At 46.5% G+C, this 15,481-nt stretch overlaps 1 protein-coding gene across 2 annotated transcripts in view; it reads right to left on the bottom strand.

The window, feature by feature from the left end:
• The window catches only part of Card11 (caspase recruitment domain family member 11), a 125,831-nt gene that overhangs the window by 29,219 nt on the left and 81,131 nt on the right, over positions 1-15,481 (bottom strand). For both annotated transcript variants that reach the window (XM_050163246.1, XM_050163247.1), the window contains exons 3-6: positions 10,729-10,941; positions 6,274-6,411; positions 4,665-4,990; positions 1,058-1,237 (exon numbers count right to left, since the gene is read on the bottom strand). In XM_050163246.1, coding sequence (XP_050019203.1) covers positions 1,058-1,237; positions 4,665-4,990; positions 6,274-6,411; positions 10,729-10,941 — 857 coding nt within the window. The remainder of the gene's footprint in view (positions 1-1,057; positions 1,238-4,664; positions 4,991-6,273; positions 6,412-10,728; positions 10,942-15,481) is intronic.

Here is a 15,481-nt window from a genome sequence, read left to right as displayed (position 1 = left end):
CTAACCAAATCCTGCTAATCTAGAACTCGGTCTCTGCTCCAAGAGCCCTGAGCCCCAGGCAGTTCTAGGGGATGTTCTAGAAGGATGGAGATGCGTTTTCTTCCTTTGCAGATATATTTTGGAGTACTGACCCCAATGATATCTCTTTCTGTACCCACACATTTCTGAGGTGACAAATGTGAGAGGCCCTTGACGTTGGAGCACAGGAAATGACATTCAGTAGAGTATTCAGGGATCTCTAAGGTTTCCTGAATGTTCTCTTGTTCCAGAACTGGGACATTGGTTTCCATGCGGATGATATTCTTATTTGTCATTTTTTTCCTCCAAGTATTATCACCCATAACAAGGGCTGAGATTGGAGTTCAGTGATAGACTTTGCCTAGAATGTTCAAGGCACTGCCAACAGTCCTGGGGAGTGAACTCAGGGTACTGGACGTCTGAGTCAGAGACTCTACCACTGAGCCACACCCCAGCCCCTTCACTGGGGGATTCTAGGCAGGGGCTCAACCACTGAGCCACACCCCAGCCCCTCAATGGGAGATTCTAGGCAGGTGCTCTACCACTGAACTATATTATCATCATTCCTCTTTAAACTTTTTAAATTTTAGACATTTCATTAAATTGCCCTGTTTGTCCTTAATCTTACTCTATTGTCCTAGGGAGGCCTCAAACCCGCAATAATCTAGCCTCAGCCTCCCAAGTAGCAGGGATGATAGATCTGCACCCCTAGGCCAGACAAAACAAAAACAACAATAAAAAATTCCAAAATAGACAAAGAAAAACCTACCTGTTTTCTACAAAAACCCCGAAACCCCAAACCCCAAAAGCAAGCAAACAACCAAAACAAAAAACCCTTTTATTGATGTCAAGCCTCTGCCAAGAGGGTTTCTAGTCACTCCTACTTTCCATCCAAAGAGTGTGCAGTTCCAAGGCTGACGAGCATTGGCTGTGACCCTAGTAAGCTGGGACTTGGTATTCATCCTCTAGCAGGTGCACACACCTGCCCCGCCCAACTTGCCCTCCTCCCCCTCACCTACGTAAGGATGCTGCTTCTCACCTGGATGATGGACTGCAGCTCCTGGATCTTGGTCTTCAGCATCTCGTTTTCCCGCTCCAGTTCCAGGACCTGCTCCTTCTTGGGTCGGTTCTCAATGTCATTCTTGAGCTTCAGGGACTGATTTCTCTCCAGCTTACATTCTTCCTCCATCTTGTTCAATCGATGCTTGAGTTGGTCAATCTGAAAATACCCATGTCAGCAGAGGGGTGAGGATGGCTGGCAAGAGATGCTGGGAAGAAGGTGAGGAAATGGCTCGCCATCTGAGTGCTTGCCATCTGAACATCAGGACCTGAGTTTGGATCCCTGGTATGTGCCTGTAATCCAAGTGTTGGAAAGGTAGAAACAGGCAGATCCCTGGGCTCACTGACTGGCCAGCCCACCCTACTAGGTGAGATGCAGGACAGTGAGAGCCCCCGCCTCACAATACGAGGTGAGTGGTGCCTGAGAAAAGATAGCTGGTTTTCCTGTGGTCTTCACAATCACAGATCCATACATGCACATGAATTCCCTAACACATGCAACTTTCCTCAGTATCTATACATCTGTCCATCCATCCATCCTTCCTTCTATCTGTCCGTCCATACATCCACCTGTCTGTCCATCAGTTCGTCCATCTATCCATCCATCCATCTTTTGAAACATAGTTCAAAATAAAGTTCTAATAAAGACACTTCTAAGTCTCTGCTACAGGCTGTTTTTTTTTTCTTCCAAATCCCACATAACCTAGAGGCTTCCTCTTCTTGATCCTTGTAAAACAATTCCTATTCAGCATCATTGGAGTTCAGCTCAAGGAAGTGTTCTCAGGCTGGGTCCAGACTTCAGTCCCACACATATGTGAGACTTACTTTGCTAAAGACTGATGGTGTTACCTCAGCAATCCTAGAGCACAGATACCACTTCCCTTATTAGCTTGTACAAATGAGAAAAAAACCAAGGAACAAACAAATAAACAAACAACCCCCAATCCCTAAAGCCATAGCCAATAAGACCATAAAATCAGAAGTGAAAACCTGAACTCTGGCAGATAGAATGTCCTAAGAAGATTTACTTATTTTATGGGTATGAGTGTTTTGTTTCCATGTGTGTCTGCACCACATACGTGCCTGGTGTTCATGAAGGCCAGAAGAGGGCATCAGATATCCTTGGAACTGGAGTTACAGATGGCTGCAAGCTGCCAGTGGGTGCTGGGAACTGAACCCAGATCCTCTGGAAGAGCATCACACGCTCTTAACCACTAAGCCATCTCTACAGCCCTCCCTTATTTTCCTAGGCACGGTCTTGCTGTGTAACCAGGCTGGACTCCAACTTGTTATATAGCTAGTGCTGGCCTTGAACTTATGATTCTCTTACCTCATTCTTCCTAGTGTTGAAAGTATAAGCATGCACCCTCAATGCCTGGCTTCATGCTCTTAACTGAAATGAAGACTCAATCCACCTGAATCCCCACAGCTTGTTTACTGACCAGTCTACTTCACTTGAACGTGACCCAAGCAGAACTCAGGTTATTTATCCCCATGTTCTCTGCTGTGCTTAGCACAGTGTTTTACTCATGGCAGGTGCTTAATAAATATCCCAAGAATCTGCTTTCCACCAGGCAGCCACAGCAAGCCTTCTGAGAGGTAAATCAGCTGTCACGTCCCAGCTCGCAATCCGTCAGGGGCTTCCCGTCACTGGGAGGATAAATTCCAGAGTTCTTACCATGACCCTGTGATCTGAACCCACACCATATTCTCCTCCCCCTTTTGTGCCACTTGCTCATTGGACTCCAGGCTCACTGTTTCTGCAGCCATTTAAGAAGATAGAAAGAGACAAGAGGACCCTCTGCTTGGTCCTCACCCCCATTTCTGTCCCTGACTTGCATGCCTTGCTTTCTTACTCCTTTATTTTTGCAAAAAATATTTTTATTACATGTATTAATTATGCATGACAATGGGTTTCATTCTGACATTTTCATGCATGTATACCCTTTATTATTTATTTATTTGCTTTTTATCACATTCACCCTATTAATCTCTTTTGCCCCCTCCCACTCTGCCTGATCCCTTTTCTCTTCCCAACTAGTCCCCCCCACCCCATTTAGGGGATCCAGTGATTTTCATTAGGGTTGCTTTATAGGGGCAGAGTGAAGGGCTATTGACAGGAATATGGACCCCTTACCACTGGTTACACTACTGAAGGAAATAGCTCCCCCTTTTTCAGTAGCCGTGGACTGTTTATAGCTCCTTAGGGCGGACTAGGGGATCATGGACCCTTCTCCCTTCTCTGGCAAGGTGCTGATGGGCTCAATCTTGTGCATTTAATCACAGCTATTGGGAGTTCAAGAGTGCAATGGCTAGGTAATATCAGACAGCATTCCGCAACATTCCACCCCTCCTGGGTTCTTCTGTTCTTCCTGTCCTGTTTCCCATGGTGGTGCTTCCTGCACCTTTAGGGGAGCAATAAGCAGCATCCCTCACTGTCCCCTCATTCTTCATCCTCCTTCTTACTTTTAGGCAGGGTTTTACTCTCTTGTTATATAGCATGAGCTGAGATGGCAGGGGGACTTTGGATCCTCATGCCTCAGCTTTCCGAGCACTGGGATTACAGGTGTAAACTTCTGCTCATAGCTTTATCCTCTATTCTTGATACCTCCCAAACAATCAGGTGGATAATTCTGGAGTTCCATGGAGGCATCTTATTTTTAGGGTTCATATACCTGGAACACAGCTAGGAATATGATAGGGATCAATAAAACAAGGGGAAGATGAGAACACAGTAGCATAGGCCTGTAATCCCAGAATGTATGAGGCTGGGGCAGGAGGACTGTGGGTTCAAGACCAGACTGGGCTACATAGTGAAACCCTGTCTCAGGAAAACACACACACACACACACACACACACACACACACACGGAAAAACAAACTGACAAAGAAAAAATTGAAATGAAGCAAATCTCTTTCCTCGTCTCCACTTAGGGGGAAAATTCATTAAACGGATCAGCCATTTGGCTGTCCCCCCCCCCCCCCCCCCCGCCCCGATAAACATACTGATTATCTCGTGTGCCAGCACGCAGGCTGAGCTCCGCGAATACAGGCCCTCAGGAGTGTACACCTGCCGGACAGATGCTACTCATCTTCTCTAAGTTTTGTGAGCATTACAATATGCACCCTGGGTCTCCTGGGTCCCCTCACACACCTTCAGCCCCGAGTCTCCAAAGTCTCTCCCTCTTTCCTGGCGCTGGTTCTGTGTGCACGAGTCTGCACACTTGGATCTAGGCTTCCTACCTTCCCGTGAGCCTTTATTACGAACGAAGCTATTGAGGGTGTATATAGGCCCATCGCCCTCTGACCACCATGTATGTTTCTGCACATGGGCAGAGTGTATCTAGGTGGATGACTAAGCCGCTAAGAGCTATTGGCTTGAAATACACTGGTGCGCTGTGGCTCTAGAGCTCGAGAACCTGTACCTCCCCCGCCCCGCCCCGCCCCGCCCATATCCCCTCGTTTGTCTGGGGCACAAGCTGAAGGAGGGCTGTGTGGCATGTCTGCATTTACCCCTTTAGGGATCTTGAGTGTCCCGGACATTTGTTTCCCCTTCCCTCAGGTCAGCCGGAGCCCAGGTACCCCACCTCGAGCTGGAGGTCGCGGCTCCTCATCACCGCCATGTTTTTCTCCTCACTGAGCTGGGCGTAGCGCATGGCGATGTTGTAGTTGTCATCCTTGACCTTGACCAGCTCGTCGTTGTAGCTGTCCCGCTCCTCCTTCATCTTGTAGTATCGCTCCTGGAAGGTCAGCAGCTCCACACGCGTCAGGGTTAGCTGCTTCTTCTCATCCTCCAGCTGCCGGGACTTGGCCAGCAGCTCGCAGCGCTGAAGGTCCTTGGCTTTCACCTGCTGCTGCAGTTTGATGACCTCGTTCATCAGGAAGTGCGTGAGGCCCTCATGGCCCTCCTCCACTGTGGAGAGGGGTATCCAGTCAGGCCTGGGTATGGGGGCAGGAACGGGGGCACTTATTCACGCATACACTCACCGTGATGGTCTACATTGCCAAATGGACTGGATCTAGAATTACCGAGAAGGCAAACCTCTAGGCATGTCTGTGAGGAATTATCTAGATGAGGTTAACTAAGGTGTCAAGACCTGCCCTAAATGGGGGCCATACTGTCCCCTAGACTGGGGTCCTAGACTGAATAAAAAGGAGAAAGTGAGCTGAGCACCAGCGTCCATCTCTTTCTGCTTCCTGACTGTGGATGCCATATGATTGGCTGCCTCACGCTCCTGCCACCATGCCCTCCCCTCCATGGTGGACTTCTAGCCTCAAAGAAGAAACCTTCCTTCTTTAAATCGCTTTAGTATTTTGTTGTGGGAACAAGAAAGCCACTAATATACCCATCAACATTTTATTTGTTTATTTTTTGTAATGCTGTGGACTGAACTAGACCACTGAGTTATAACTCCAGTGTTGCTGAGTTGTCCAGGCTGGCCTTCAACTTGAATTTGCCTATCTCAGCCTCCTAAGTATCTGGGATTATAAGCCTGTGCTACCAGGTTTGGTAGCTCACTAAGATCTTACTGCTAGGCAGTGGGGGTTCAAGGTGAGCCAAACAGGCCTTGGTTGTAGTAGACCTTGCTGCATAGTAAGAAAGACAGATGTTTAAAAAATTATCAAATGATGATGACCATATAAGCATGAGGATTCCACACACTAAAGGGACACCCGATCACAAGAGTGTCATGGGGAGAGGCAGGCGTTGAGTTTTGTACGGGCAGAGGAGCAATTTTGGGACGAGAGGGAGGGAAGGAGGAAGTGAGACTGAGAGGAGGGACAGTTAGAATATGCTGGATGAACCGGAGCGTGTAGTGTGGAGAAACCTTGTGGTCACATTAAAGCCTGTGTCTTGGGTCTGAGCTGGCAAAGGTGATGGCAGAACTGGGGATCCATCTTGGTTGGGTAAAGGTTGTTGATGGGATTTTGGGGTCTGGACACGAGGCAGCAAGTAAACCGATTCAAGGTCTCGTAGGAAGGACGATTCCTAGGGGAACATGAACTGGTGCCGTGACTCCAGCACCGTTTGGGGGGTAGTTAACGAGCACCCAGTTCTCTTAGTCCTTATCTTGTGTCATCAGTTAAAGTAAGTGATGGGCAGCCCAAGAGTCCAGTTTGTCACTGTCCCTCAGAGGGACACACACACACCCTCCTACTAGAATCCCCAAGCTCCTGGTGAGCAAAGCCACTTACCCACGATGGTGGAGAATCTCCGGGTGGGCTCCTTTCCAGTCACCAGCTTGTAAAGTTCTGGGTAGTAAAACTCTAGACTCTCCAGGAAGACCACGTAGCCCCTTTGTCCCTTGGTGTGAAGAATGTCCAACAACCGACCTTGGGGGGAAGGTCAGTTCAAACTATGAGAATGTATTTAATTGGAGGCCAGTCTCCGTGCCTCACGCTAAACTTGCAATCCTTCCCAGCTCTAAGAAGACAATCTTACCATCTCTCTCTCTCTCTCTCTCTCTCTCTCTCTCTCTCTCTCTCTCTCTCTCTTTCTGTGTGTGTGCTCGCGTGTGCATACGTGTGACTGAAGAACCCTCAAGTGCTAGCTCTTGCCTTCCACCTTACTTGAGACAGTCTCTCGTTGGCCACTGAGAATTCCAGGCTGGCTGGTCTGTAGTTTGCAGAGATTCTCCTGTCTCTCCTTGAAGAAAACTGACTGTTCCTTGCCCAGAAAACACCAACTGCCAACAGCTCCCTAGCTCGGGGTGAGACATCATGAGACTCTCTCTTACTTAGACTGGTATTTTGGCTGGCTTTAGCCTGTGCGGGTCCTGTATATGCAGTCATAGCCACTGTGAATTCATGTGTGCAATGGTCCTGTTATGGTTGACAAATACTGTTGTTTTTTTTTTCTCCTTCAGACATCCACTACCTTTGGCTCTTACCTTCTCTCTGCTCCCTCTTTCTTTCTTTCTTTCTTTTTTTTTTTTTTTTTTTTTTTTTTTTTTTTTTGAGACAGGGTTTCTCTGTGGTTTTAGAGCCTGTCCTGGAACTAGCTCTGTAGACCAGGCTGGTCTCGAACTCACAGAGATCCGCCTGCCTCTGCCTCCCGAGTGCTGGGATTAAAGGCGTGCGCCACCACCGCCCGGCTTTCTGCTCCCTCTTTCTCAATGATCCCTGAGCCTTGGCCTGTGTGTGTGTGTGTGTGTGTGTGTGTCATATGAATGTCCTATAGCGAGGAATTTAAATGGTGTTACCAGATATCGGGGGAGGGGAGCAATGACTCTCTCTCAGAAACCCTCTTTGGATTCCGTGCCTTTTGCTGACCTACAGTGTACCAAGCAGGCTAGACTGGCTGACTAGTGAGCCCCAGCCTCTCTTCACCTCCCCGACACTAGGAATAAAGTGTGACCCACTACCTAAAGTCTTATCACATTCTCATTCCCAAGTTATAGCGTGGAGTCTGGACAATGCAAACCAAAGAGCCAGGTCCTTGGGAGAGTCCACGAGTGTTCAGAGTGTCAATAAATTGATAAAATCTGTATAGATGGCTTTGTTGCTAGAGAGAGGCATAAACAAGCAGTTTCAAAGATAGTCCCAATCTACTGGGGCTATGAACCACAAAGGGTATGGGGATGTAGCTCAGTGGTTGCCTTGCACATGTAAGACCTTGGGGTTTGATCCCCAAGTACCACAAAAGGACAAAACCAAACCCACAAAGTAGAACAATAAAGCTAAACATTCAGGCACCAGTTCTCCCGTGATTGTGAAGGTTGGGAGTTTATGGCATACCAATCACCTGCTCCCCAGGATTCAGAGCAGGAAGACAAAGATTTGCATGCTATGGTTTGAACATGAAATGTCTTCCAAAGGCTTGCATGTTTGAAACATTTGGTCCCCAGCTAGTGGCTGTTTGGGACCGTTGTGGAACTTTTAGGAGGTGGAGTCTTGCTGGAGATAGTCAGTCACTGGAGGAGGGTTTTGAGATTTTTATAGTCCCACCCTGTTTCCTGTTTATGCCCAGCTTCCTGTGTGTAGATGCAATGTGACCAGCCATGCTAGTCTGAGTAACCTCTAACTGTGAGACCAAACGACCCTTTCCATCCTTTAAGTTGCCTCTTGTCAGATACTTTGTTACAGGGACAAGGAAAATAACTAATACATGGGAGAAGCTAGGAAAGTCATAGGAAAGGGGGAGGGGTCTGTTCTTTGGGGAATCTTACACATCCTGGAGACATTTTTATGTAGAATCCTTCCAGCAGTTTCTAGCACCGTTCCTACTTGCTGTGGTTTGTATTCTTTTTTTGTTCTCCCAGAGGTTCATGTGTCAGGAGCTTGGTCCTGAATTCTAGAGAAGATACTTGGTGGGGGACCTTTAAGAGGTGGAGCAGAGAGGGGGATCCTAGAATCATTCAAGGCTGTGCTCCTGGAAAGTCTCTCTGGCCTGGTGATGGCATCTTTTTTCTCATCCACGTGTCCCTGCTATCATACGACATAAATAAGAGGTCTTTCACCAGAGCTGAGCTGAAACTGTGTTAAACACACTTTTTTCCTTTATAAAATATCCTGCTTCAGGTTTTTGTTACATCAAAACACTACTTATTTCTCTTACTGTTTATACTTCGTGGTCTTTCTTTAAATATTTTCAGCTATCAAGTCCCTTGAGGTTCCTAACACGCCACTGTTTCCCTCGGACAGAAAGGATCGGTTTCACTGTGTGTCGGTCTTGACTGTTTGGTTGAAGCTGCCTGGGGCACTGTTTTGAAAAGGATTCCAAAGTGGTGTCCAAGCTCAGTGGGAAAGCGTGCTGTGCTCAATTAAGGCTGGCTTCCATGGATACAAGAGACAGGGGAAGCATGCCGGCCACTTGTCATCAGCCCTACTGTGGGATGGGGATTTCCAAACCCTTCCGACTGTGATCCACAGAAAGGAAAACATTGTGTAGTGTGACCCAGTGCCCAGCCCAGAGATGAGCACACAAGCGTGGGTACAAGAAAAAGCACAGTAAAGTTGAGCAAGTCTTAGGAACCTAACATTAGAAAGCCTATGGATTTCTTCTCAGAAGAGTATATTATATATATTTTTGTGGTGCTGGAGAAGGAAACCAGGGCCTTGTACATCCTAGGCACACACTCTACTATTGATTGGACCACACCCTCAGCCCCTCACTGAGGGATTCTAGGCCTGTGCTCAATCACATAGTTGCATCTCCCAGCAAAATAGCATTTTAAAACAAACATTACATAACCAGCTCACAGAGGAACCCAATTATAGTAAAATACAGAGCTCACATATTAAACAAGTTTGTGATTTGGTACTAAATGACTTTCTTTATTAATGCATTAAACGGCAAGTTCTCTCGACAGGTCTGATAACTGCTGTGAGGTCTAGGCAGGGGTGAGCGAAAGCAGTACACAAGGGCACCTGCGGAGCTGTGATGTGGTACAGACCTCACTGTTGTTTTTACTGTCGGCAGAGTCCCAGGTGTGACTAATCAGTAGTGTGATCTGTTGCCTGCTGACATGCTTAAGGCAACGCTAAATGTCAGTGTAGGTTTGTAAAAGCAGACCATGTACCTTCCCCTGCAGGTTCATTGATTCTGAGTGCTGCACCCATCATGCTTAGACAGGGCAGGGAGTGGTCTAGTCATGTTGTTTCCTTCAGGTAGCACACTCCAACCTTCAGGGAGGACCAGGCATGCTCTGGCGAGGAAGTGCCAAGACTTGTGCATCGTGAAACGTGGGTGATTCTCAAGGCCCCTCCCAGAGGTTTCCTATGCAGCAACAATACTGGGGAAAGGAGACTCTTCAGTAGAGCTGCCCATGAGTTGTACAGGAAGCTCCAGGGACACCGCTTTGGAAAGTCTGTCATTGCGTTGGGGTGGAATGTCTGTTCTGAAGCTGCAAAGTCACCTAGGCTCCTGTGAGGGACCCACCACCCAGGCTCCTGTGGGGAGCCCCTCAAACAGTTTCTTATGACGAGACCCTCACGCTGTAAGGACCCCTTTTCTCACATAAGCAACCTCTTACCCATACTCTTGCAAGAGACCCCCCTCCATGCTCCTCGAATGAACCCTTCTATATTCTGTCAATTATATTTTAAATAAACGATGATTGGCCAGTAGCCAGGCAGATAGTATAGGTGGGACAACCAGACAGGAAGCAAAGGCGGGTGAAGGAGAACAGGAGAATTCTTGGAAGAAGGAAGCAGATTCTGCAGTCCTGGCCCCACCACAGAAGAAGCAAGATGTGACTGCCTCGCTGAAAAAGGTACCGAGCCATGTGGCTAACATAGACAAGAATAATGGGCTAATATAAGTTAGAAGAGTTAATAAGAAGCCTGAGCTAATGGGCCAATCAGTTTTATAACTAATGTAGACCTCTGTGTGATTTCTTTGGGACTTAACGATTGCGGGAACTGGGCAGGACAGAAAACTCAGTCAACATAACTCCTTACCCATGTTCTTATAAGCAACCTTGATCAAGTAACTTCTTGGTTCCCTGAGACAGACTTGGGTGGAGTTGTGTTTTTGGTCTGTCATTGGTGTCTAGCTGGGTTGAGCAGACATTCAAGCCTTACTAGGAAAAGTCAAGTAACACGACATCTCTGGACCCCGGAATGAAATCCCTCATCTAGATGAGCCCCATCTTGATAAACGGGAAGCAATCCCTCGACTGGCCACGTGTGGCGCACTCATTTTCCTACCTGCGCGGTTGATCTTGGATGGGAGCATGGGGGCGTTGAGCACCTCGTCTTCATCTTGCTCTTCGATGACTTTGCACTGGCGCAGGTAGGGGGTGAGCTTAGCAGGGTTGATGTAGCGGCTCAGCATGTGCCGGTTACATTCCACATTCTCCCACAGGGCGTCCTCTTCATCCTTCAGTGTCTCCATGTAGTCATCCATAGCTGGCCCTCCTCCTGGGAGGAAGAAACCCCAACAAGGTTAATAAAAAAGCCTCTATGGAACAATGCTATAAAACGCTCGGGAGTGATGGCTAGAATATACGGTCAGACTAAGAAAAAAAAGTATAGCAGAGAAAAGTGGGTAGGACATATTGCCTTTTATCTGAGGGAGAAGGGGATGGGGACATAAATACAAGTATAAATTTTCTTACACACTAAACACAAAACAATAGAAAGATGAGCTGTAACATTTTTAAAGGATGGTTTAGAGGGAGAGAGGGAAGGTCCTGCCATTGGGGTGTGCTCTTCCCATGCAGGTTTTATCTTACTAAGAATATATCTTTCTCCAAACAATATTTATATAATACCACTTGTTTTCAAATTCCACCCAAACAATACCACACTGTCTGTATCTCTTTTGATATTACTTTATTTCTTCTATATTTTTTTCCAGACTTTTTTAGGTGGGTATATATAGATCTAATTAGCTCAGTTTTTTTTTAAATGTAGCTTTTCTTAGATATAACTCAAACACTGTTAAATTGCTCATTTTAGTTTAATGACTTAAAATATTTATTTATTATTTATAAGCGTCCATGAGAGTTTATGTCTACTTTGTATGTGTAGGTGCTCACGGAGGCCAGAAGAAGGTGTCTGAGTCCCTGGAACTGGAATTACAGGTGGTCATGAGCTGCTGATTTTGGTGTCAGAACTGAATCTGGGTTCTCTGCAAGAACAGTAAGTGCCTTTAGTTCCCGCACTCTGTCTCCCGCCTAAACGCCTTTTAAACACACTGTGGGGCATTGTTCATTTATCACAATGGCCTAATGTTTTTAGGGTATTTTTGTCTTTTCTAAAAGAACCCTTATACTTATTAGTGGTTACTCTTTTGAAGAAAATATTTCTTTGGATGATTATTCAGTTCTGTGGGTTTAAGCATGTATACATGGTGCATTGCACATGCATGTATGTGGGTATGTGCACTTGGGTACACAAATGAAAGTTGCAGAACATCAGGTGTCCTGATCATCTCTTCTTTACTCCTTTGAGATGGAGTCTCTCACTGAGTCTGAGGCAGGGTCTCTCATTGGGCCTGGAACGGGGCTGGCTGGGATCCATCAAACCCTATTGATCCTCTTGTCTCTGCTCCAGCCACTGGAGTTACAGGTGTGAGCATCCTGACTGGCTTTTCACATGGTGTCAGGTTCTGAATTCAGGTCCTTATGTTTATGCAACAATCACTCTCCATTGAGTTGTCTCCCCAGCCCCAATTAGCAGCTACTTTTGATTTCTAAACTGTCCTCATCTGCAACCACAAACCTGCTTTCTGTCTGTGGTTTTGCCTAGGCCCAGATTCAAAATTTGCAATCTTTTGTGCAGAGTTTCTTTCTCATACTATTTTCAAAGTTTTATCTTTTAAAAGCAAGTATCAATTTGCCCTCCCTTTCTCCCTCTCTCTCTTCTTTCCTCCCTGGCTCCCTCCCTTTCAAAACAGCTTTCTCTATTGAGCTATAATTCATGTGCCATGTGATTCATCTTTTTAATGTGTACAGTTCAGTGGTTCACAAACTGTGCGACCGTCACCACAATCCATTGAAAATATTTTCATTATTTCAAAAAGAAACCCCAGCCATTCATCTCCCTCCAACACCTACACCTCCAGCTCCTGGCAGCAACTAATGTACTTTTTATTTCCATGGCTTCCCAGTTTTGTTTCTCTGGTTGTGATAAATACCCTGATGAGACCACAACTTAGGGGAGAAAGGGTTTATGTTAGCTTAGGGTTCCAACGCACAGTCTGTCATTGCGGGGAAGACAAAGCAGGGAGTTGAAGCAGCTGGTCATATCACATCTATAGTTGAGAGTGGAGAGAAATAAATGCATGCACATGAGGGCTCAGCTCACTTTCTCTCCTCTAAGGCAGCTCAAATCCCACATCCAGGGAATGGCTCTTCCCACAGAAGTTAACGTGATCTACACACCTTGCCTCTAGGTCAAGGTGATCGAGACAACCCCTCATTGAGACTCTATTGTCAGGTGATTCTACACTGGGTCAATAATCAAAGCCATCAACACATACAAATTTGCCTTTTCTATGCAATAGAATCATAGGATTTCCAACCTTCTGTGATGTAGTTCTTTTGCTTCGGCTATCATATAGGCATTTCTTCCCAAAACTGTGAGTCAAGCCTGGGGGAGTCAAAGGAGGCTCTGACTTTGATCTCCAGAACCTGCATAAAAAACTGGGCATACAGCGGTACTGGGACTGAATAAGCATGGGATGAAACCGGACTTTCTGAACGTGGCGGACAATGAAGGCTGTTGAGAAGCCAAGGACAATGGCACTAGGTTTCGATCCAAATACATGAACTGGCTTTGTGGGAGCCTAGCCTGTTTGGATGCTCACCTTCCTGGTCCTGGATAGAAGTGGGAGGACCTTGGACTTCCCACAGGACAGGGAATCTGGACTGCTCTTCATTCTCAAGAGGGAGGGGGAATGGAGTGGGGGGGAGGGGGAAGGAGGCGATGTGTGCGAGGAGGGGGAGGGAAATGGGAAACAGGGAGGAGGCGGAATTTTTTTTGCAACAACTAAAAAAAATAAAACAAACAAACAAACAAACAAACCAGGGCATAGTGGTGCATGCTTGCAATCCCAGCTCTGAAGAGGCAAAGACAAATGAATTCTCAGGGTCATTGAACAGCCAATCTTGACTACTTAGTGAGTTCCAGACCAGTGAGAGACTCTGCCTCACAAAAATTCAAGGTGGACAGAACCTGAAGATGATACTAGAGTCATCCTATCCACATAAGTGCGCCCCACACAGGTGAACACACACACCGTCAAATGATTGTTCCTGGTGTTGGGTTGACAGTTTGGCTCTTCGTGTACTGATGGATGTTTGAGTTCTTTCTACCTTCTTGAGTAATCTGATGAAGAATGCTGCTCAGGACATGCATGGACAGGATTTTGTGTGGTTATATGCTTTTTATTCGTTTGAGTGGATGCATAGAACTGGAAACTCTAAGCTGTATGGAAATTCCATGTTTTAAAAATACTTTGTGTACGTGAATGTGTGTGTGACATATGCATGTGTGTACACACACACACACACACACACACACACACACACACACACACTTTGTGGCAGCCAGAGGAGGATGTTGGGTATCCCATTATCATTTAGTGTTCTACTGTTTTGAGACAGTAGAACTCTGTCTTCATTACTGACCCTGGGGGTAGACTGGTGGTCAGCAAGGCCCAGTGACCTTGCTGTCTCACACCTGGTTTCCGATGCTCATGATGGGAATTTGAGCTCAGGTTCCCATGTTTTCACAGCAAGCACACTTCTCCGCTGAGGAAGGAATGTGTGTGTTTCATTTTGAGGACCTGCCACAGTGCATTGCCAAACAAAGGGTGCCATTTCTCATTGGTGCTAGTGACCCCTGAGGATTCTGACCTCTCCGCATTCTCGATAACACCCCCTCTCTCTTTTTCTCTCTGCCTTCTCTGTGATAGCTGATCCCCTAGGGTTGGGAAACGGCATCTCATTGTGGTTTTTATTTGCATTTTCTAATGACTAGTGGTGCAGAATGCCTTTTCACACACGTGTTGGCCATTTGTGTAGAGAAATATCTATTCGGACCTTCAATCCACTCTAAGATTGGGTCTCTTTCTGTTTATCGCTCACTTGCAGGGGTCCCTCAAGAAGCATGTGTACAAGACTGTATTTCTCCTGGTTCTTACTGTCTATAAGACTTATTGGTGGACACGCTTTCAATTCTTTTGTAAAATTACAGGTGTGTGTGTGTGTGTGTGTGTGTGTGTACGGTGGGTGAGTGTGTACCAGGGCATGCACGGGGAGGTCAGAGGACTACATGGGGGAGCTGGTTCTATTTCCACTATGTGGTCCCTGAGAAAGAACTCAGGTCATCAGGCATGGTGGCGACGCCTTCACCTGCTGCTGAGCCACGTCTCTGGCCCATAACCTTTACACTCAGATGTAGTCTGACTTGTTGAACATTTTCATTTGTACTTCAGCATGTACAAAACAGCCTTTGTCTAACAGCAAATCAATGAAGACTAATTTTCGTTGCAGTTTTACAATTTTAGCTTTTATATCAAGGCTTGTGATCCATCTCATGAAGTTTTGTTTGCAGTGTGAGGTAAGGACCTGGTCCTGCTCTTGTGATAAATACTCTGGCAAATCAACTTGAGGGGGAAAGGATTTGTTCTGGCTAGCACTCGGCGGGGATCATTCCATCATGGTGGGGAGGCATTGCTGAAGGAGCAGAGGCGAGTTGGTCACGTTACAGCTGCAGTCAGGAGGGAAAGAAGGAACAGGAAGTGAGGCCAGACTATAATGTCTCCAGACTCATCTCCAGTTACCACTTTTTCCATTGGGGCCGCACTTCCTAAATATACAGCCTTCCAGACAGCGCCACCACCTGGGGCCAAGTGTCTAAACTCATGAGCCCTATGGGGACATTTCATATTCAAGCCACAAAGGACCCATTGCATATCTCTCTCTCTCTCTCTCTCTCTCTCTCTCTCTCT

This window comes from Alexandromys fortis, unplaced genomic scaffold, assembly GCF_014885135.2.
Source record: "Alexandromys fortis isolate MF-2015 unplaced genomic scaffold, M_Fortis_MF-2015_v1.1 scaffold_144, whole genome shotgun sequence".
NCBI classification, from domain to species: Eukaryota; Metazoa; Chordata; class Mammalia; order Rodentia; family Cricetidae; genus Alexandromys; species Alexandromys fortis.
This window is presented reverse-complemented; position numbering and strand designations above follow the sequence as displayed.